Genomic DNA, 21,404 nt, shown 5'->3' with positions numbered 1-21,404 from the left:
AGGGGACCAGAGCTGGATGTGGGGCTTGGGGCTGCATGTGGGGCTGGGGCTGTATGTGGGGCTGGGGTGGGTTTGGGTTTGCGACTGTATGTGGTTCTGGGGTTGCATGTGGTTCTGGGGCAGTATGTGGTTCTGGGGCTGCATGTGGTTCTGGCACTGTATGTGGGGCTTGGGCAGCATGTGGGGCTGGGGTGGGGGCGCAGGCTTGCGAAGGGTGATTCCGAGCACATGCAGAGGGCTTTGTCTGCAAATACGTGCTGTTAGGCGTTGAGAGAGAGGCGAAGTTCAGCAAAGCTAGGCGTCATTGAGCCAGCAAGGTTCCTTCTCTCTCTCTCTCTCTCTCTTTTCTTTCTTTCGCTCTCTCTCTGCCTCACAGCGTTGCTGGTGAGGATGAAATGGGCGGGGTTTCGTCCACCTAAGGATGAAATGGGAGGCGCTGGGTTGCATCCTCCTAAGCTATGCGTTGCTTATGTGGGTCTGGGGCAGCATGTGGGACTAGAGCTGTATGTGGGGCTGGGGCAGCATGTGGGGCTGGGGCTGTATGTGGGGCTGGGATGGGGGGTGCAGGCTTGCGAAGGGTGATTCCGAGCACATGCAGAGGGGTTTGTCTGCAAATACGTGCTGTTAGGCGCTACAATCCAGAGGGCCAAAGGAACCCCACACCTTTTATATAGTGAGGGAATACATTATGTTTTAGTAGTGGTTTGGGACTAGGAAGTTCAGCCCAAGGGTTAATGGGAAAAGGAGGATTATTCTTAAAAAGCAAGACTTATTGGAGAGTAGACTTCACTGCATTCAACTGAACTTCCCCATGAATGTACATAGGGTTGATTTGCATACAAATGCCTGTTGCCTGTGCTGTGGTGAAATATTTTCCCTTGCTGTGGGTAAAACCTCAGCGCCTAGGACTTGCCGATCGCATGGTCAGTGGTTCGAATCCCCGCGGCGGGGTGAGCTCCCGTCGTTCGGTCCCAGCTCCTGCCCACCTAGCAGTTCGAAAGCACCCTTAAGTGCAAGTAGATAAATAGGTACCGCTTTATAGCGGGAAGGTAAACGGTGTTTCCGTGTGCTGTGCTGGTGCCAGTTCGCCAGAGCAGCTTTGTCACGCTGGCCACGTGACCCGGAAGTGTCTGCGGACAGTGCTGGCTCCCGGCCTCTAGAGTGAGATGAGCGCACAACCCTAGAGTCTGTCAAGACTGGCCCGTATGGGCAGGGGTACCTTTACCTTTACCTTAATTCTAGCTTTCTGTTTCCACTTCTTCTTCTTTTTTTAAATATTTTTTATTAAGGATTTTCTTGTTTTACAGAAGTGTAGTGCCTCGTATTTTTTTTCTTCTTCCATGTAACATTTTTACAAATCCGTTTCATTTGTTGAGGCATTAGGGGGAGAAGAAAAAAGAAAGAAAAAAGAAAGGGGTGATGTTACACTAAGAGAGTCTCAAAGTGAGCTTCATCTCCAAGTGAGGATCTGAACCCTGATCTCCCAGGTCACAATTTGGCATTCTAACTCCTGCCCTAAAGTGGGTGCCAGTAACTGGACTGATTGGAGGTGTTTTGTGGTCTTAGATTTCTTCTACAAAAGGGACCCTAAGAAAGATTTATAGTGCCCTTTACACTGTGACATTTCAGGTGTTCAAAATAAGGGCACTTCACTGCTGCTTTTGGCAACACTGGCAGTGAGCAAAGGTCAGAGTGACATATAGTCACCCAAAAGGGACAGTGGGAGTTGTAGTTCAGAAATTTATGGAGAACTGCACATGCCCCCCCAATATTCAAAATATAATCCGGCCCCCCACAAGGTTTGGGGGACAATGGTCTGCCTCCCCCCGCTTAAAAAGTTTGCTGACCCCTGATCTATGACTTCCCAGAATGTCACTCTCCCCAGAAGGAGAAGCCAAGCTCACAATCTCTGTTCCGCTCGCTTCTTTTGGGGGCCCCACGAACATGCATGTTTTCACTTGTGGTTTTTCTCTAGCTGGAATCCTAGAAGAACTGCTTAGGGATGATACGGGATAGACTTTCGTATCTCTCACAAGGTCATGCAGCCATTCCAGAAGATTGCTGTTGTGCAAATGCAGAATTGCCTTTGGAAACCTTAGCTGTTTAATTCACCCCCCACTGCCCACGCCTTACTTTGCTGATGCTTCAGGATGGAAAAGAGAGGGGAGGGGTAATGACACGAGAAAACAGCAGCCAACATTGAATGGGTGGGAGCTGGAGAACCGACTGGGGCACTTGAACAGCGATGTCAGACCCACGACGAACAGAGTACCTTTGGCAGGCAGTCCACGGGTTTGTTTCATCGGGACCAGCTGTTTGGGGTGCTGTCAGGCATTTAAAATGGGCACTTCACCCCTTGGTATAGCATGAAGTTTGGGGCTAAGTCTGGAAATTTAATGTTTGAAGATACTTGGTCTTAGTGTTTGTTTGTTTTAATCTGCAAATTTCTAGCTCTCAGGAGTGCAGGGAAGTGGGCTAGGATGTGTGGTAACTGGTATGTTTCTGCTCCTAGAACAACCCTGAGATGAGATACTTCTGAATGTCTGTAGGGAAAACCACTTGTGTTCAGCCAGGTTTAGTCCCTCTCCCCACCTTCCTGACAGTGAATTGTCCCGTGCAGTGGCGTAGCGTGGGGGGTGCAGGGGGGGCCAGCCGCACCGGGCGCAACATCTGGGGGTTAGGGTTAGGGGGCGCAAATCCACAGGTTAGGGGGCGCAAATCCACGGGTTAGGGAGTGCAAATTACTTGCCTTGCCCTGGGTGCTGACAACCCACGCTACGCCACTGGTCCCGTGTGGGGAAGGGTAAACCGCAAGGGCAGGGCTTGTATCTTTTCAATAATGGATTCCTTTACAATTTTATTTTTGTTTACAATGGTACCTTGGTTCTCAAACTTAAATCAGTTCCGGATGTCTGTTCCAAAACCAAAGTGTTCCAAAACCAAGGTGTGCTTTCCCATAACTAGACTATTAAAAACTGGCAGTGATTTTCCCATTGCCATTGGAGGGACGAGGGTGTGTGATGGGTGAGTTCCAGCGGGGGAGGGGGGATGGAAAGGAAGGCGACTATTCTGGACAACAGCCACACGAGAAATATGTAAAATAACTAAGCAAGTATTAGACATCACCCCAGAATTGGCCCTACTAAACATCTTCCAAGACAACAATGCCCATTTACACCACAAAGAACTCATAACCCACCTATTTTCAGCAGCCAGAAACCCCATAACCAGACACTGGAGAGACCTGTCAGGAGTAAGCATGGACCAATGGTACCAAATAGTATGGGAAACAGCCCTACTAGAAAAATTAACCAATAAACTGAAACTGACACGGGGACAAACAGAAGAAGACACCTTTACCCCGGCATGGCTCCCCTTTATCATGTACACAGCCCAACAAGACAATGACAATAATCCACCAACAGCATATAAATCAATATGGCTAACCTGATCTAAAACACCCACCCACCCCACTCGCACACAAAAACAAAGATCACCACAGCCAATCACAAATAAACAACCACACCCTAAGCCAACCCCAACCTCTCTCACCACCAAAGGAACACAAGTGAACAGCACCAGCAACGCTGACACCAAACCCTACATATATTAAGCATAATAGAAACATCGCCACCTGACCCCAACCCTACCCATCTTCCCCCCTCCACCCTTTTCCCCCCTCCCCCTAATGTTTCAACAAATGAAATGGATTTGTAAAAATGTTACATGGAAAAAATACGAGAGACATTACACATACTTCTGTAAAACAAGAAAATCTTTAATTTAAAAAAAATAAAAAATAAGGGAAGCCCAGGTCAAGCAGCAAGCGAGCGAGCATTGGAAGTGTGGTACTCAAAACGAAAATGCCGCCCCCCCCCCAATGAAGTACATTCAGATTCCAAAAACAGTTTGAAAACCTGAACACTTATTACCGGGTTTGAAGCGTTCGGGTTCCAAGTAGTTTGTGAACTAAGCTGTTCAAAAACCAAGGTACCACTGTACTAGGTTCTGTAAAAGCTTGGGTGCAATAATTGGGCAACGGCCTTTTTACTTTTAGGGACTTTGTAGTTTAGACAAAAAGCAAGTAAGAGATAATATGATAGAAGTTTATCAAATTAGGCATGGCATGGAGAAAGTGGATAGGGAACAGTTTCTCTCCCTCTTGTGAACATCCGATGAAGCTGAATGTTGGAAGACCTTCAGGAAAGGCAAAAGAAAGTACTTTCTCACACCATGCACAGTTAAACTACAGAACTCTCCCGCAGGAGGCAGGAATGGCCACCAACTTGGGTGACTTTAAAAGAGGATTAGAAAAATTCAGGGAGGAGAAGGCTAGCAATGGTGGCTGTGCTCACCATGTTGGTGGCAGCAGGGCTTCTGAACAACTGTTGCTGGAGACCACAGGAGGGGAGAGGCCTCTTGTGCTTGGGTTCTGTTGGCTACTGTAAGAACAGAATGCTGGACTCGCTGGGCCTTTGGCCAGATCCTGCAGGCTTTTCTTTTCTACTTAAGAGAGGTTATAGAAACTTGATAGGAAAAAGAAGAGATTGTCTCCAACTAAGTTCTGCTTAGAGAAGACTCACAATGTGTCTACTCCTTTAGGTAAAGGGGCCCCTGACCATTAGGTCCAGTCGTGACCGACTCTGGGGTTGCGGCACTCATCTTGCTTTATTGGCCGAGGGAGCTGGCGTACAGGTTCCAGGTCATGTGGCCAGCATCCTAATCACTGACAGGATTCTAGTTTTTGAATCCATTACCCTCTGGTCTTTGGGGAAGGCTGCAACAAAATCGCCAACCTGCAGTGAAACATGAGCATCTTTGTGCTTGCAGATACATGTCTTGTTCTGTTCCCACCTGCTTGCCTCTCTCTGTGAATGAAGTGAATGGTTACTTTTCTCTCTGCCCAGGACCAGGCTGGCCTCTCTCTTTGGACAGGATCAGACAACTACAGAATCTGGAAATGTGCTCTTCCAATACATGCCACCCAAGCAGCCTAAACTAGCTACCGGTAAGTAAACTGTTCACAATGCCTAGGAACATAAGACGAGCCCTTGTGGACCATCTAGTCCAACCTTTGGTTCTGAACCCCACAGAATCAACTGGGTTGGTCAACTCCCGAGTAGTGCTGGGGAGAGACCCCTGACCTGGGGCCCCAGAAAGGTGCTGGTGGTCTGTATTCACCACACTGAGGTAGATGGACCCAGTGGTTTGACGCCATACAAGGCAACTTCCTGTTTTTCATTAATCTGAGCAATTGGCTTGGTCCCAAGACAAGGGAGCTAACTTGGCATGATGTTTGCAAGCAATGCTCTGTTTGCAACAGAGCACTTACCATTCTCATGTGCTGCTCCAGCTGCAGGTCTGTCTACCCAGAAGCATCCTCCTGCAGCTGCTGCTGCTGCACCCGCTGCTCCTCCTGTGCCCACTGCAGCAGTGCAGTCAGTTTTCTTCGCTACAGTTGTTCATGCATATTTGTTGTGAGTACTACAGTAGAGGGGATGAGCTGCAGGGTGTTCTTGCTACCCAGGTCCTGTGCTCACATCTTTTGCAATCATCTCTCCATCTTGCCTGGCTTCTTCGGAAAGAGGTGCAGCTGAACAACAATGGGGGGTGGTCGATTAGAGCGAATGGGGCACTGCCAACACAACCTCAGCCTGCCCCCACCTGCCTGTTGTTGTTTTTTTACTTCCAGCCAATCAGGCTGTGGATATCATTGACTCTGACTTGATGTGCTGTTGATTTCCTTGCCTTATGCTATACCACTGAAAGCATGGTCCAGTAGGAAGACGCCCCCTCATTCTGCCCTCAGCTGGCTCCCACCTGCCTGCCTTCTTACGTCCAACCGATCCAGAGGGCAGGACTGCCTGTCAGCTTCCTCTTCCCCCTCAGTCTCCATGCTGCCATGGTAGAACACAGCAAGGAGGAGGATGGGGACAGCCCTAGACTTAGCTGGCCCTTCTTGTCGTTGGCTCTGGTGCCACCTAGAGTTGGGCTCCCTGCATTCACCCCAATGAGCCAACACTGAACTGAAATGATGACAGAGATCTCCTGGGATGGGGAGCTTGTGGGCTGATAAAATGTTGCTGGGCTGCTACCGCTCACCCCCCACATCGCCCCTCACCGCTGGCCAGATGGCCTGGGCTGATGGGAGTCAAACAACCCCTGGGAAGTCTTTGTAAAGAGCTGCTTAATATAACTGATGGGGTTGGCATGGTGGCAACAATTGTGGGAAGCTAAGAGGTGTTCTCTTCTCATTCCAGTACCAATGGGAAATATGTGAAACAGGGCAAGTATGGAGCAGCTGTAGTGGGCAGCAATGAAACCAAGGAGGTAAGAGGAGGAGGTGTGGTGTCTTGAAGTAGCCTGGCCTTCTGTCAACCTGCTGTCCTCCAGATGTTTGGGACTACAGCTGCTGTTGGGCCTAAACATCTGGAGGATACCGGGTTGATGTAGGTTGGGCTAAGGAAATGCTTCCCTTTCTCTGAATGCTGGTTTCCTGATGATGTCTTACTCTGGAAAAAGCAAAGGTGCTGTTTTGGCTCCTGTCTCTTTCTGCCCAATCAGCTCACAAGGGTTATAGCTCCCATTTTTCTTATTCTGACCTCACTTCTCTACAAAAAGTACTCTCAGCAGGGAAGGGGCTGTCGCTCAGTAACACACCATCCACTTTGCAGACAGAAGCTCCCAAATCCAATCGCTAGCTCCTCTGGGTAGGGCTGGGGACACTGCTGCCGGTCAGAGTAGGCAGTCCTGAGCTAGAGAGACCAGTGGTTTGATTCAGTCCAAGGCAGCTCCCTGTGCTCTTATTTAACTAGAACCATGTGGACTAGAATCTTGACAAAAGAAGGGCCTAGGGGGTATTGTGTGCGGAGTGGATAGAGGGAGGTGAGAAAGTAACTTTGTCGTGGCTTCAAAAATCAATAAACGTTCTCTGCCTCACTCAAAAAAGGAAGGGGGTTTCAGCAGCTTATGTTGGAAAAGGGATTCAGTTTTTCCAGCCTCTGTCCTTTTCAGCCCAGTCAGCCAGCTCTTCAGTGGTTTGTTCTGCCCCACTTTGCTATGAAAGGATTCACAGGTGTTTTACAATCAACAGATAAAATATGTCAGGAAACCTATGCGTTTATTCCAGGAAGACTCTGGTATGATTGCCTTGTCCCACTCTCCTGTTGCAGGTGAGGGTGGTGGGGACAGGATAAAATACTGGGATGTCATTCTTGTTTAGCTAATTGGGCAGAAAAGGACAGATCTCACCCCTTGGTTTCTCCAGGTGTAGGGAGCCTTTGGTTCTCCAGATGTTCCTGAACGACAGCTCCCATCATCCCTCTCCACTGGCCATGCTGGCAAGAGCCAATGGGTGTTGTAGCTCAGCACCAAAGGCTCCCCACGCCTGCTCCATTGTAATGAAGTCATTCCACATGTAACTAAGACAGGCACCTGCAACCAAAGCAATTCCTACAATGAACAACTCTGATGTATTTATATGTTAATGTGTCATTTGGGTGTTGGGGTGCTGTGGAAATGCTACGTGGTATAAGAAGAGCTCCAGGTGCTTTTGAAAACAGCCAGCCCCGTAGTTTTTGATTCCTCACTTTTGCTCTTGTTTTCTTCTGTCCCTCCGTCTCTTGTGGAATCCAGTACAAAGTGCTTCTTTACATCAGCAAGCAGCAGATTGCGACCGCCAGCATCCATGCTTGCTTTGTATTCACGGTAAGCTTTGACGTTAAGACCTGCAAGGACCATGGCATAGGCTGAAGCTAAGCAGAATTCTTTGGTGGTTTGAAATGCAGCTGTGGTCAATTAATTTCAGTGGGTCTGCTTTGAGTAGGGCGAATGCTTGTTGCAACCCATTAGATTTGAGTAGTGTTAGATCCAAGGGCCCCCTCTATGGTTAAAACGCTTACCTAGAGGTAACAAAGTAAAGTAGATGACATTCTGCCCTCTGTCCTACTGTAGCTTACATCCCTTGGGGTAGCCCTCCACCCCAAAATCCTATAGCATTTTTCCATTTCTAAACATGACACACTACATATGTTGATGTGTGTGTGTTTGTGTGCTCAGAGTAGACTCACTGAAATTAATGCACCAAAGTTCATCATGTCCATCAATTTTCATGGGTCTGCTCTGAGTAGGGCTAACATTGGGACACAACCCAAAGTCTTTAGCAAGACCCATCAGGAAGAAAGTTGTTTTGAGCAGAGGCTGTCTGCTGCTCAGAATTCCACTTTCTCTTTTCTCTTCCTGCAGGTGCATCCCAACAACTACTGCACATTTTATGATGATCAGAGGCAGATTTGGTCCATCACGTTTGAATCAGAAATGGCGGCTATGGACTTTAGCAAGCAGGTGCCAGAGGCGTGCATTGCATCTTGGGGTGGGGGGTGGCTGTCCTGCAGACACTGAACTAGTGTTCGTGGGAGGTCAGCTCTCTTGCATCAGTCACCAGATGCTTTCTCTACCAACTACTAAGAAGCATCCAGGGAGGGCAAGGAATGGTGGTGGAGCCAGTTGGGGCCTATTCAGGCCCCTGGGGTCTTCAGCCAGTGCTGCACTGGGCCAGATTGCATCGGTGCGGATGACAATGCAGGCTAATAACACAAATGGCTTGGTTCTTCCTCCTTGCAGCTGTGCATTGCCAAGTATAACAGCAGCCGTTCTCATGACTCAGTGCTGTGCCAGGATCTTGTTCTCGGAGACAGCCAAGGTGTGGCGACTGGAGATGTCCTGGAGATCACTTTTACAGGCTGGCTGTTCCAGAACGGTAGTCTTGGGCAGGTGAGACCTGGCAGAGGGGATGTCTGGGGATGATGGGGGTTGAAGTCTATAGCAGCACTGCATGGCCACAGCTTTCCCACTCCTGGTTTATAGATTGCATACAGCCCTTTTCTCCCACAACCCCATCCTTTTGCCTTTCAATAACATTGCAAGGAAATGAAACAGGAGAGGGACTTGCTGAGGCTCACCCAGCTTGCTTCACAGCTCAATGTGCATTTGACCCCAACCCCAATGAGCTCTAGCCAGTGCTTTTCCATGGGGCTTGCATTGGTTGCTCTCCAGAGGTGGGGCCTTGCCCAGCCTTGCCGCCCTTTCTCAACTGGGGATGCCAGGGAGGGAACCCAGCACCTTCTTCCTGGGAAGCACATGCTGTTAGGCCCTAAGCTACACCTGTCTATAAGGTGTAGATCCTATTTCTCAACCTCATTTTACCCAATCTGCAACATGGGAGGCACCGCTAGGTAGGGGATTCAACATAGAAAGCTGCCTTGCACTGCATCAGGCCACTGGTCTAGGTTGGCATCACCCACATTGACTGGCAGTAGCTCTCCAGGCTTTCAAGCAAAAGCCTTTCCCTGACCTTACTTGGAGATGCCAGGGTTGAACCTGGAACCGGCTGCCTGCAAAACAGGTGCTGTGCCCGAGTTGTGCCCCGTCCTTCAATACTCATTGCTGTTGGCTCAGCAACTGGAGTAGCAGAACGTGAACCTATTACCTTCTGCATTAAAAGTAATTTCACCCCATCAACCTTCCACTTTTGGAACAGGTTTTCGCCTCGAATGTAAATAAAGAGAAGTTGCTCCGGCTGAAGCTAGGCTCTGGCAAAGTCATCAAGGTAAGATGGCGCTATCTTCCCACCGCTGTGCAAGGATTCTTTCTTCCACTTCCACATCTAAGCAGAGTTCAGCAGCCCGGGCTGTGTGGAAGGCTGAATAGCAGTGATGTTTTTTGAGCTCAAACCCTGATCAAATGGCTTCCTCAAGAACCGCAGGCAGGTAGCTGTCCCAGCTTGTCTACGCTTGCCAGGATCTGCTGGAGTGGGAGGCCTCCTCTGTGGCCTGGAAGAAAAATGTCCTGGACCTCCAATGTTGCCTCTTGCTGTCCTGGATGAGAGACAGAGGGGGGAGTGTGAGTGGGTATCTAAAGTAGCCTATTGTACAAAGGTAAAAATTACATTCATTGCCCCTCGCCACTTTCCCCTCTAGCCCCACCCACTCCTGGCATGCTCCTCCCCACCAAGAAGGTTGCCCCGGAGGGAATGTTTTTCATCCCTGCTTTCAACTACTTTCCTCAAGACTGCAAGAGTCAATATTCCTGTGCCCTGCTCTCGACCAGCCTTTACCGACCTGACAAACACACACACAGATCCTGTGGACTACAACTCCCATCATCCCCAGCCAGCAGCTGTTGATTGGAGTTGGAGTCCAAGGTATCTGGACGACATCAGGTTGGCGAAGGCTGTGTAGTTCTGGCACTTAGCAAAGGCGGTCACCCAAACTTGTTTTTTGCTTGGTTCTCCATTTCTGGAACTTGAAGGCCTGGGAAGATGGAATGATTGGCATGAAGAGAGGAGGGAGGCGGTTCTTGCTCATCCCGCCAGCATTGGCTTACAGGCCTTTGGCAGAAGCTGAACGCATTCCTCCAGACTCAACTCTGGCCTTTGAGGTGGAAGTCAAACGGGTGAGTGTGTCTTCCTCCCAATGTGTTAGCAACCTAGAGAACCTCAGAAGGTTGTTGGGTGGTCGGTCTAGTGCCTGGATAAGGTTCTAAAATGGAGACAGTGGTTACCTTGACCAGACTCCATGATGCCTCTTTTTTGCTCCCTTAGGTGTGGTTTGCAAAGGGAACTGACTCCGCTGGACAAAGCCTGGGCCCCAGGGACTCCCTCACACCTTCACCAGCGCCACAATCAGAAAGCCCCGCTACAGACCCAGCCTGGCTGACTCCTCCTACACCTGCTCCAAAGCCAGGGTGAGAAATAAATTGAGGGTGCCCTTAGCTTTTAAGGCTTCCATTCTCCCAGTTCTCGCATCCTAACTCTGCAGTAAACAGGTTGCCACCTCTGTGTTTGAGGCTTTCAGCCTTCACCTCAGCTGCATAACTCAGGCCCCATCTGCACTGTACCACCTTGGGTGGATGAAGTCCGGTATACAAATTCAATAAATCACAATAAATCATACGTTCCACATAGCGCCATGCCACTTTCAACAGCCGTGGCTTCCTCCAAAGAATCCTGAGGGCCACCTTGTCTCATAGACAACCTGGCAGGGGCCACATTCCAGGGCTGGGCTGGGCTGGGGCTCCAGTGGACAGAGCAACAGATGCTGCTCCTGCCTTCTGTGCAGCCAGAAAATACACCATGTGAGGCTTCTTTCTGCACACACCTTTCCCTGTCCAGGGAAGCAAGATGCACTGTCACAGTTCAGGGACACATTCCAGCCAGGCTAAAGCTCCCTTGGGGAGGTCATGAGGTGGGGTTGGTGAGGGGCTTGGCCGAGGCAGAGTCCCAAAGGCCAGTTGAGTATCCTACCCCTTAACAGACTCTTCCTACTATGCTCAGGTTTGTTAACTCCCTTCCTTCCATACTGCAGGGAGCCTAAAGCTCAGGTGGCCTGGCTCAATCCCCATTCAACCCAAGGCTGCTGCCAGTCAAAGTGGGCAGTACTGGGCTGGATGGACAAATAGAGGAATACAGGAATATAGCCAGTGTGGGATAGCAGTTAAGAGGGTCGGTCAGAGTAAGATCTGGGAGACCAGGGTTCCGTTCCCCACTCTGCCATGAAGGTGACCTTGGGCCAGTCACTCTCTCTCAGCCTAAGCTACCTCACAGGCTTGTTGTGAAGATAAAAAAGGGAGGAAAACTATATACCAGTATTTGAGCTCCTTGGAGCTCAAATAAGAACTATTACGATTCTGATATAAAGGATAGAAGCTCTCCTAGGGTGGCTTTTGAAAAGTGAGATCTACATATGATACTGCCTTGATTTCTTTTTTTACATGAGAGGATGGAAAGTATCAAATCATGCAAACATTCACGTGTGCAAAAAACAATTCTTCCCCCAGCTATGTGGAGCAGAGCAACCTGATATTTGAGCAGAGCAACAGCTCACTGCAGAGGACCATGAAGCACACCCAGGCAAGGGTCCTACATGCTGAACAGGAGAAGGTAAGCCCTGGCAGTGTGACAGCCACAACAGGAAGGCCAAGTGACTGAGGCTGTGGTGAGGGCAAGTGCTATCCCAGGAGTTCACAATCGCTAGTGCAGGTCACTATTCCCCTTTGCCTGCAGGCCAGAAAGAAGTTACGTTTCTGAGCAGCAGCAACAACAAAATAGAACAAATGACTGGCTAGGTATACATGCACATACAGGTAAAAGATTCATAAGCTTCAGGTAATCCTTTGAAAAGCACCTCAGGTTGAATTTGAGAGAACAACAGAATGTCCCTTTAAAATTTAACACAGTGACTAAAAAAAAATGCACCACATTGGTCTACAGTAAGATCTCATTGGCTGCATTCACATGCCATGCTAAACTGTGGGTTGGCATGACGTGAGCAAGCACAGTGAACGTCCCCCTCACTTCCTCCTATGCAGCCAAGAAGAAGGGTGTGAGAGTTTCTACTTCTAGGTAACTGCTGCTTCCTCTCTTGTCTGGACTGAGAACAGCCATTAATGTTAAGTAGAATTAGTTTCTGAAGTTAGCTTATTGGAACAAACATTTGAAGTTGGTGTGTTTGATATTACCCATAGTTGATGTTAGCTGCAGCTCGTTGTCCCAGGCAACACAGCAAACCATGGCTAGGCATAAGTGTCAGGGTTCCTGGCCGCATGAGAGGAGGAGATGTAAGGGGAGAGCATGCAAGTCTAGGATTGCTGTGGCCTGTTCTTGCTTGGGCATCAGCATGCAAACCCTGCCATTAAGGGATCTTCCATGCATCTTACCCTGAGGCCGCTGGGATTTTGAGTGATATAATCAGCCCTTGGACCACAGAACAAGCAGAGTGCTCTTAACCCAGAATGCCATTGCCTCTTTTGATAAAACTTTCTCCCCTCTTGCTGTTCTTGCTTCTGGTGGTGTTAACTCTCCTCTCCTTGTCGCCGCTTTTCTCTCTAGCACATGCCGCCACTGGATCAGGGGTGGGACCAGGTGAGGCATTGTCCTTGGGTGTCCTGATTACCTGAGCACTTCCTTACTCCCTTCATACTTTCCAGGTCACCATTTCATACTTCTAGCAGGGGAAAACCCCACGCCTTCTGCAGGGGTCTCTCATTGCGAAGCCTCTCTGTGCTTTGGCATCCCAGCTTCAGTGACAATGGGTTTTCCTAAATCAGGGATGGGGGGACTCCAGGCCCCTGGACCAAAGGCCACCTTCCAGGCCTATGTGTCTGGCCCTCAAAACTCCTTCCAAGCCACGCACCCTCACCAGTCCTACATTGCACCCTCCTTGAGTGCTTTTGCCTGGCTGGATCAGGCCCAAAGCCCGTCTTATTCTCACAACCAGATGTCCCAAAAGGGAATTCTACAAGCAGGATCTGCGCTCACCCACTTGCAATTCCCAGGAACAGCATGCTGCCTCCAACGGTGGAGGGAGACCTTGTGGCTGCTGGCTGTGGATAGCTTTTCCTGCTCCATTGCTAAAGCCATCCAACTTGGTGGCCTTCATTCCATCTTGTGGGAGAGAGCTCTGCTGTGTGAAGATGTCCTTTCTTTTGTCTGTCCTGAATTTTCTGGGGAAATCTTTTCTGCTCTCCATTTTATGCACCTTTGTCGTGCATGCTTTCTCCTGAATTAACTAAAAAGCCCAAGGCTTCTGCCTCCCCCTGCTCCTCATAGCCTTGCCAGTAGACCAGTTCTTCAGGGTGTTTCCTGGGAGACTCATTCTTAGCATTTGGGAGCCTCCAAAAGCACAACTCTTGCATCCTCCCAGGGCACTCCTTCCCCATATATTCTCCTGTCTCTTCTGCTCCTTTGCGTTGCAGGTCAGGGTCACCAAGGAGCTAGCGGAAGCCACGGCGCAGATCACCCATCTCCAGCTGGAGCTGACCCGTCATCAGAAGCAGGAGATAGATCTCCATTCCCAACTGAATGAAGCCCTGACAGAGTCGGGGAGGCAGAAAGCCCTGGTCAACCAACTGCAGGCACAGCTGGCGGGTAAGGAAAGCTGAGAGGAGGCGCTGAAATAGCAGAAGAGCACAATCCAAGCACATGCAGGGTAGTTTTATCATCCTAGGAAATTCTTTAGCTTATAGGTAGGGAGCCTGTGGCCCTCCAAATATTACTGGCCTTCACCTCTCATGAGCCCCAGCAAGCGTAGCCAGGGATGATGGGCATTGGAATCCAGCAACCTCTGGAGGTCCTGCTCCTTAGGGCCTCCTGCAGTGTAGCTGTTAAAGACCTGTAGCCTTACAAGTTAGTCCCAGACTTGGGTCTCTGCGTCATTTGTGGTCAGGACAATAAGATATGTCTGTGTCTGTTCTACTGGTAAAGTCAAGGCCAGTCTTGCCGTTAAACTGATAAGGGAGAGAGCTGTGTTCTTGTTTTGCATTTGCTCAACGGCTAAAGTTTATACATTTTAGCTAAGGAGAAGTGGGGATTTTGGTGCAGTTTAAAAACTGCCTGCACAGTCAGTTTTTGGGTTTGGGAAACCCATTCCTTCAATCTCAGACACAGTGTCTCCAAAAAGACTCTTGACTTTAATTCCATCTGTTTAAAAAAGGCAAGCTTCTGATCTCTACAAACTTGATTGATTGTATTTCTATGCTGTTTTTTGTTGAAATGAATCTCCAGCTTACAAACAATAACATAATGTAACATAATAGAAAATGGGTTTTTGCAGATTCTGCACCTTCCTTGCCCTGCATGCAAGAGCAGAGCGGTGTAAGAGTGAGAAGAAACATGTGATATGTCTTTAAAGATACACGGAGGCCCCATCCACACTACACATCATTATCATGCCACTGCAGTCAAGCATGGCTTTCTCCCAAGGAATCCTGGGAAGTGTGGTTCATTCTGGCTGCCAGTAGTTGTGTGGAGTGGAGAGCCCTGCTTAAGCGGCCATTTCCAGCATAGATTAACAGCCTGGGAATTGTAGCTGGGGGTGGTGGCAGACCGGGGTGTCCCACCACCTCTCAGCACCCTTAAGAGAATGTTCTCAGTTCCCAAAATGTTTTGTGGGAAGCTGTGAGTGTTTAAAGCATACAGTTCAGATGGCGCTGTACTTAGGCTTAGCTACAGCAGTGGATGGAAACAAGGGCATGTACTGTGGCGCAGGCTTCATTTGTCACTCGCTCTCTGCCCCACCTCCACAGAACATGAGAATTTGTCTGACTTGAAACACAGATACCAGGAGGTGAACCTGATTGCGATGCAGTTGGAGGAGAAGGTGGCAGGCCTGGACGTAGAGCTGGCTTATCACCGCATTCAGATCGAGAATCTGGATAAGGTAGTGTCCAGGGGTGACAAAAGTCATCACCAAGGCCAGAAGTGGCTTCCTGGAAAACTCTCTGAGATCCTTAGGATTTTCCCAGTGCCCCCCCCCCCAGCTTTGCACCCTTGACTGTTCTTTGCCTCCCTGGAAGATGCCCTTGAACCTGATCATGCTTCTTCTTTCATTCTTAAATGGAGGGTTGAAAGGGACAAGTGGGGAAATTAACGTATGCTGCTCCACCTACCTTTACTCTTGGGAGGCGGCCCCCAAGAGGTCAGTCGGTGGAGTCTAGTCTATTAGGCAAGCAGGGCACTGCCCTCACCCAGCCACCACCGGCTTGCCTTCTTCCTTACAACCAATCAGGATGTGGCTCTGCCTGTCATTGGGCTCCTTGCCTTCTGCCCCACCCACCTCAATGGGCAGGAGCCACCTGTCCTTGGAACACCTCTGCTCACTTTGCTGGCTTCCCATGTCTGCCGTAGGCCTCTCTGCTTACTGTTTATTACAAGGGCTCCTGAACTGTGGTCACACAATGCAATGCCATCCATCGCTTGGCACATGGATGCTATCCCGATAATGTATGTTCGTTGTAAAATAAATGAATAAATGAAATCATCACCACATTTGGCTGTCCAGAAGCTCTTGAAAGCTCATTCTCCTTTCTGGTGTTGCTTCCCTGCCTTCTGACTCTTTGGCATCATCCTGCCCCACATGAAGAAGCTCATGAACGAGGTCTTCCAGTCCCTGCGGGGCCAGTTCAACTTAGAGGAGTCCTATACCGGCCAGGAGGTCCTGCGTATCGTCCTGAACGCCATCAAGGTACAGCCCAGGGCAGATGGATCCTGACACCTGAATAAGATGCAGATTGAGTGAACTGGTCTATCATTTCTCTTCCTTTTTGTATGGTTCCAAATGTCATGAGTTTGGGTGCCAGAGTTTTGGGTGCAAGATGCCCATAACTACTGGGTTTAGTAAGTGTTAGAATTTAATCACTGCTTGGAGAGTGAAACTGAAAGTCAGGCGCTTAACAGCTGGACTCAGCTTCCTGTGTTGAGGAGATCGCTTGAGAGGTGGGCCATTAGAGAACTAATAATGAAGATGATGATGATGATGATGATGATGATGATTTTGTTTATACCCAGCCACTCTGGGTGGCTTCCAACACATATATAAAACATAGTCAAACATTAAACATCTTTAAAAAATGGAACACTTCACCAATTTGCAGAGATCATGCTAACCTCTTTATCAATCCAATTTTAGTATACAGTATGTGCTGCAGACAGAAAGATGGGCCATCAGCAAGACAGACACTCTACCAGCCAGCAGATGGGTGAAGCCCCACCCAGAGCTTTGAGATAGTGAGTTTGAAGAGAGTGCCAAAGTTTTGGTTAGGAGGAAGTTTTAGGATTTCAGTTGGCTATGGTGTGATCAAAAGAAAAACGGCTTTCAGTCTGTTAAATGCAGCAAGCTGGAGAGGCAGGATCAGAGCACAATGCAGACTGACAGTTTGAATTAGAGGTTGCAGCAATGGGAAAAACGGGACTCTCTTGGAGTGTATGCTGGGGGCCCCCTCCATTACAGGCTCAGGTGTAAATAAATTATATATCATTATGACAGCACAGTCTACACTGTGCCTCATTTGCAAAGGAAACACAGACTAAGTGCCTAGACCCCTGGAATCTTGCACCGGTCAGAGATTGGGGTGGCATTTAGCCCCATATTACTAATCATGGGAGCGGCAAAGAGGGTGAAGCCCAGCTCTCTAGAAATAACAGGTTGTATCTAAGGTACTACAAAGTGAAAGTCACTTAGCTGTGCCTGTGTGGCTGAGTAGGGATTCAAACCCTGGTCTCCTGAGTCCCGGTTAGAGACCAACCATTACACAGTACTTGCATCAGGGGCTGCAGTCTTTTTTGTGGCAAATAATCCCCCCTCCCCTCTCCTTGTTCCAGACAACAACTCTGCAGCTGCTGGAGAGTCAGGAGGAGCAAAGGGGGAGCAGCAGCACCGAGGAGGAAGGACCTGCCGAAAGGAAGCAGCCAAGTGCCGCACCCCTTTATGGGGATCCCCACAGCAACTCTCTCCGAGAACCAGCACCAGTGGCATCCCCCGCTCCTTTGGCTAATCTCAAGGAAAGCTCAAGCAGTCCTCCATCCACTGCTCTCGAAGGAGCCCAAGGCAGACTGCTTTTTGCAGCTCCTGAGGCGCATTCTTTGGAAGCCCCGGTTGAACAAACTCGTGCAGCCTCTGCTCAAACTGCAAGGCCGCCTCTCAGGCTCTCCGCCAGAACTGAGAAGGAGAGGCCAAGCACTCAGGGTGAAATGGACACAAAAGACACCGCCATTCTGGCACCTCCAAATCCAGCAGCGGATGAGATGGCCCCTGCAATGGAAGGGCCCACAACGGGTCCAGAGGGCAAGGAGGAGAGTGGGGCAAGTCAGCACACCACTGGCCCCACCTCTCAAGCTGCTCTAGCCGACAAGCAGCAGGACTTGGCTGGAGCCTCACAGCCAAGACCAGCATCCAGCCCCATGGAAGCGGATTCCAGGTCTGTGCCAGGGCGGGAGGGGGAAGGGAACTGTACCTATGATGGGTCTTATGGTACTCAGTGCCTTGTGTTCTGATCTGGATGGAGATGGGGTTTTTCTGTGAGCCTCCCCAGATTGCTCATTTGGGCTGAGGTCGTCTTGACTCGTGGTTTTTGAGGCTGCTGGCAGGAAGAGGGGTGACACACTCTATCTCTCTCTCGGTAGCAAATGTCAATTTGGGACTTTGTCTCGCTTCAAAGAACGGACTATTTAATTCATGACTGCTGAACACACCTGTACCCTACACGCTTTTGACCCAGCTGCTGCTGGGAGTAGCGGTGGGTATGACCTTGAACAGCTCCTCTCTGTGGAAACCAAACTTAACCTATTGCCATAGCTCACCTCCAGTTTTGAACCTTGACAAAACTGGATCTTGAAAATAATAATAAAGTGCAATTAAAATAAATTAACTCTGTTGCCTCAGTTCTTTCACTTTAGCAAGGCAAGAAGGGGAGGGGTATTTGCATGATTATGTATGCCAAAAACCCACTCACCATTTATAGGGCACCTTAGGTGCTTCACATACATACACCTGATATGGTAAGAATTAACCCCAGTCCTGTGAGGGAGGCCAGTATTAGTAATCTCTTCGTATTTCAGATGGGGAGGCTGAAACAGAGAGTGGCTTGCCCAAAGGTTGAATGGTGAACTCAGGATATGCAGAAGGCGGTGCCTTGGTCCTCATCTCGACTTGGAGGCCGTCAATGTAACACCTGCAATGCAGGAAGCCATGGCCACTTCAATCTCCCCCACAATCCAGCCTCTGCATAAAGATTTCCCGGGAAGGAGAGCACACCCCATCCTGAGGCAGGTAGTCCCACCACTGAACAGCTAATACAACTTGAAGATTCTCCCAGTTGAGCTGTAAGCTGTCTGCTACCTCTGATCGCTGGCTCTAGTCTTTCCTACTAGAACAACCAGAACCAATCTGCTGCAGCTTCTGTGATTGAAGGGGAAGCTCTGGCTCCCAGGGGCCACCTGCAGCCCTCCTTCTGATCCCCTTGAATCTCCTCAGTACCCCCCCCCTCACTGGCTCTACTTCATACATTCACTGAGCTGGGATTTTGTTTCCCAGCCTGGAATGAGGCCTGATGTTTAGATAGATTCCACAAAGCAGCTTTTACAGCATGTGAAAGATTACATAAAATGCAAAAGTGAACACTTTTTATTTATTACATTACAGTTCTATCCCACCTTCCAAAGGAGCCCAGTACAGCAGACAACAAGGCAATAAACTGACACACAAAAATTTAGAACACCTAAAAACTTTTTTTTTATTAGCCACCTCTCCTCAAGATATCAACAGGAGTGTTTCAGTACCTCCTGGAATGCTGATGATCAGGGAGGCAGGCAAACCTCACACTGGGGATAGAGCAATTTTGTGGAGCCCCTTTCCTGAAATTAAGGAGTCCGTAAGAACTGGCCTGACACACCCCTGTAGTCACAACCTGCATTTAAAGCACTCTGATGCAACAACAGTTATTTCTGGGAACTGTAGGAGACCTGTTGTTCTGTTCACAGTGCAACAGCGGGCAGAGTTCCCTGTGAAAAAGGGGTTTGTTGCAAAACAGCCAGGCAATTGAAGCTCTTTTAGGGATCTCCTAACTGCTTCCTGTGGGAATGGGTACCATAGTTTAAGGATGTGCTTTGTAAAGTAGTACTTTCTTTTGTATGTCTTGAATCTGTTGACATTTGGTTTTATTGGGTGCCTATGACTTCTAGTATTATGAGACAGGGAGAAAAATTTTGTCACCTCTTACTTGCCTTTTCCCTACATGAAAACTTGCAAATGCTGCAACTTTTAATGTCAGTTTCCAGTTCCTGCCTTCAGCTGTTCATTAGGGCTTACAAACCCTGGTACCATACATATACCTAGACAGATGGTCAGATAGCTATAGGTCAAGAGATCATGGCAGGGATGAAATGGCCTCTCCTATCAAATGCTGCCATAGGCTACACTCAACCTGGGCTTGTCACATCACCAAAACACCAAGCCTGGGCAGGAGTTGCTTGATTACAAAGCCGGTTCCCTCTCCTGCTGCTTAGAATCTGGACCCAGATCACCTTTTCTTGTTTGCTATGCTGTATCTTGGAATTGGGGCCAGCCCAAGACATTTTGGCATCTGAAGCGAACCACAAATAGTGCCACCCCCTGGCCAGGGAAGAAGGGGTGAGTGAAGTTCTGCATCAGGAATAAGAAGTGGAATAAAGATCTACCTTTGGGACAAGTGAGGGAATCAAAGCAATCTTACCCAACTGCTGAAGCAGGACTCAAAGGCCATCATGGGTAGGAAAGGGACACTTTCTGAATCACGTTGGCTGGGTGCAGAGTGCAGGAGACCCCAGAGAGCAGGAAGGAGTGAGCCATAGCTGTTGCTCTCACCACAGCAGCAGCAGTGGGAGATGCATTCCTTGAAGGTTGAATCTGCTGACTCTGTGGATCCTGACGCCCTAAGCGGTTGCCCCACTTTGCCTCCTGGGCAAACCAGCACTGTTTGGAATGTCCAGGATTATGATGCTGCCGATTCACTCAATATTTTCCCTCAATAGCTGTCTGCCTTTGCTTCTTGGTAGATGAAAGCAAAGCACTTTGGAAGCCAGCTGGGCTCTTTACAACATGCCTTGTATGACCCATGCAGCTAGATCAAAGCTGGGTTTGCTGACAGCACCTTGGTGCCATTGCAAAGAAAGTCTGCAATCCTAAGCGTACTGTCAGCACCTAATGCATGGTAAACCAACAGGGTTTGTTTTGAGTAAAACCATTAGGGATGGGGCTGCTGGATAAAGCTTCTCTAAACCTCCAAGTAATTCTAAACCACAATCCTGAGAAAGCATTGGATTAAAAAAAAGAAATGTTGCTGGAAAGCTGCATACAGATGCCTAAATTACTATTGTTATTTTTATTAATTAAATGTATCGCTCTCCTTTTGGCAACTCAGAGCAGCTTAGAGAATGACTTGCATAAAAACCCTATACGTATGTTAAAACCAGGGGGGAAAGAAAAATACAGTACATTAAACCATCAAGCCATTGATAGTTAAAAGCCAAAGGCCTGGTTAAAAAGGAACGTTTTTGCTTGGCACCTGAAGAGATGTAAATATGGTACCATGCAGGCATCTCTGGGGAGAATTGTCTCTGTGTACCAAGACCCACAAAGTGCCTCTTCCTCTTGGCAGAGAACATGTCTTCCCCAGGCTGCCTTCCCAGCCTCCCTACTTGAAGAAGACCAGCGCAAAGAAGACTGAGACAATGAGGAGAATGATGGTCACGGCGAAGCAAAGCCTCAAGTTCTCCACAGACGCAGGAGCCTCAGAGTCTCGGGAGGAGGCTCTGTGGGGAAGCTCCACCAAGACAGGGTTCTGCACTTCCTGCACACGGAACCAACTCTGGAAGCCCGGCCCTGAATGGAAACCCGTTGCTGGATACACCGGCACAATGCCACTGACAGTGAAGACAGGAGAGCTGGTCCGGTAGTTTAACTCCATGTCCAGAGTCAGGACTGAGTCACTGAGAGGCAGGTCCAAGGCACCCGGGGAGTCTTTGCTGTCTCCCAGTTCCTCTCTGTCCTCCAACTTCCACTCTCTCTGAGGAGCTATCTCACGCAGAAGGGCTT

General features: G+C 49.0%; 1 protein-coding gene across 1 annotated transcript in view; it reads left to right on the top strand.

The window, feature by feature from the left end:
• LOC128406950 (FK506-binding protein 15-like) overlaps positions 1-18,197 on the top strand; it is a 46,230-nt gene extending 28,033 nt beyond the window's left edge. Inside the window, exons 23-37 of the mRNA XM_053374852.1 lie at positions 4,908-5,008; positions 5,354-5,477; positions 6,261-6,330; positions 7,636-7,707; positions 8,245-8,343; positions 8,623-8,772; positions 9,539-9,607; positions 10,309-10,452; positions 10,601-10,743; positions 11,836-11,938; positions 12,887-12,919; positions 13,753-13,924; positions 15,082-15,215; positions 15,918-16,019; positions 17,156-18,197. Of these exons, the coding sequence (XP_053230827.1) occupies positions 4,908-5,008; positions 5,354-5,477; positions 6,261-6,330; positions 7,636-7,707; positions 8,245-8,343; positions 8,623-8,772; positions 9,539-9,607; positions 10,309-10,452; positions 10,601-10,743; positions 11,836-11,938; positions 12,887-12,919; positions 13,753-13,924; positions 15,082-15,215; positions 15,918-16,019; positions 17,156-17,827 (2,188 nt within the window). The 3' untranslated portion in view covers positions 17,828-18,197. The remainder of the gene's footprint in view (positions 1-4,907; positions 5,009-5,353; positions 5,478-6,260; positions 6,331-7,635; positions 7,708-8,244; positions 8,344-8,622; positions 8,773-9,538; positions 9,608-10,308; positions 10,453-10,600; positions 10,744-11,835; positions 11,939-12,886; positions 12,920-13,752; positions 13,925-15,081; positions 15,216-15,917; positions 16,020-17,155) is intronic.
• Positions 18,198-21,404: the final 3,207 nt, after the last annotated feature.

Source organism: Podarcis raffonei, chromosome Z (assembly GCF_027172205.1).
Source record: "Podarcis raffonei isolate rPodRaf1 chromosome Z, rPodRaf1.pri, whole genome shotgun sequence".
NCBI lineage: Eukaryota > Metazoa > Chordata > Lepidosauria > Squamata > Lacertidae > Podarcis > Podarcis raffonei.
This window is presented reverse-complemented; position numbering and strand designations above follow the sequence as displayed.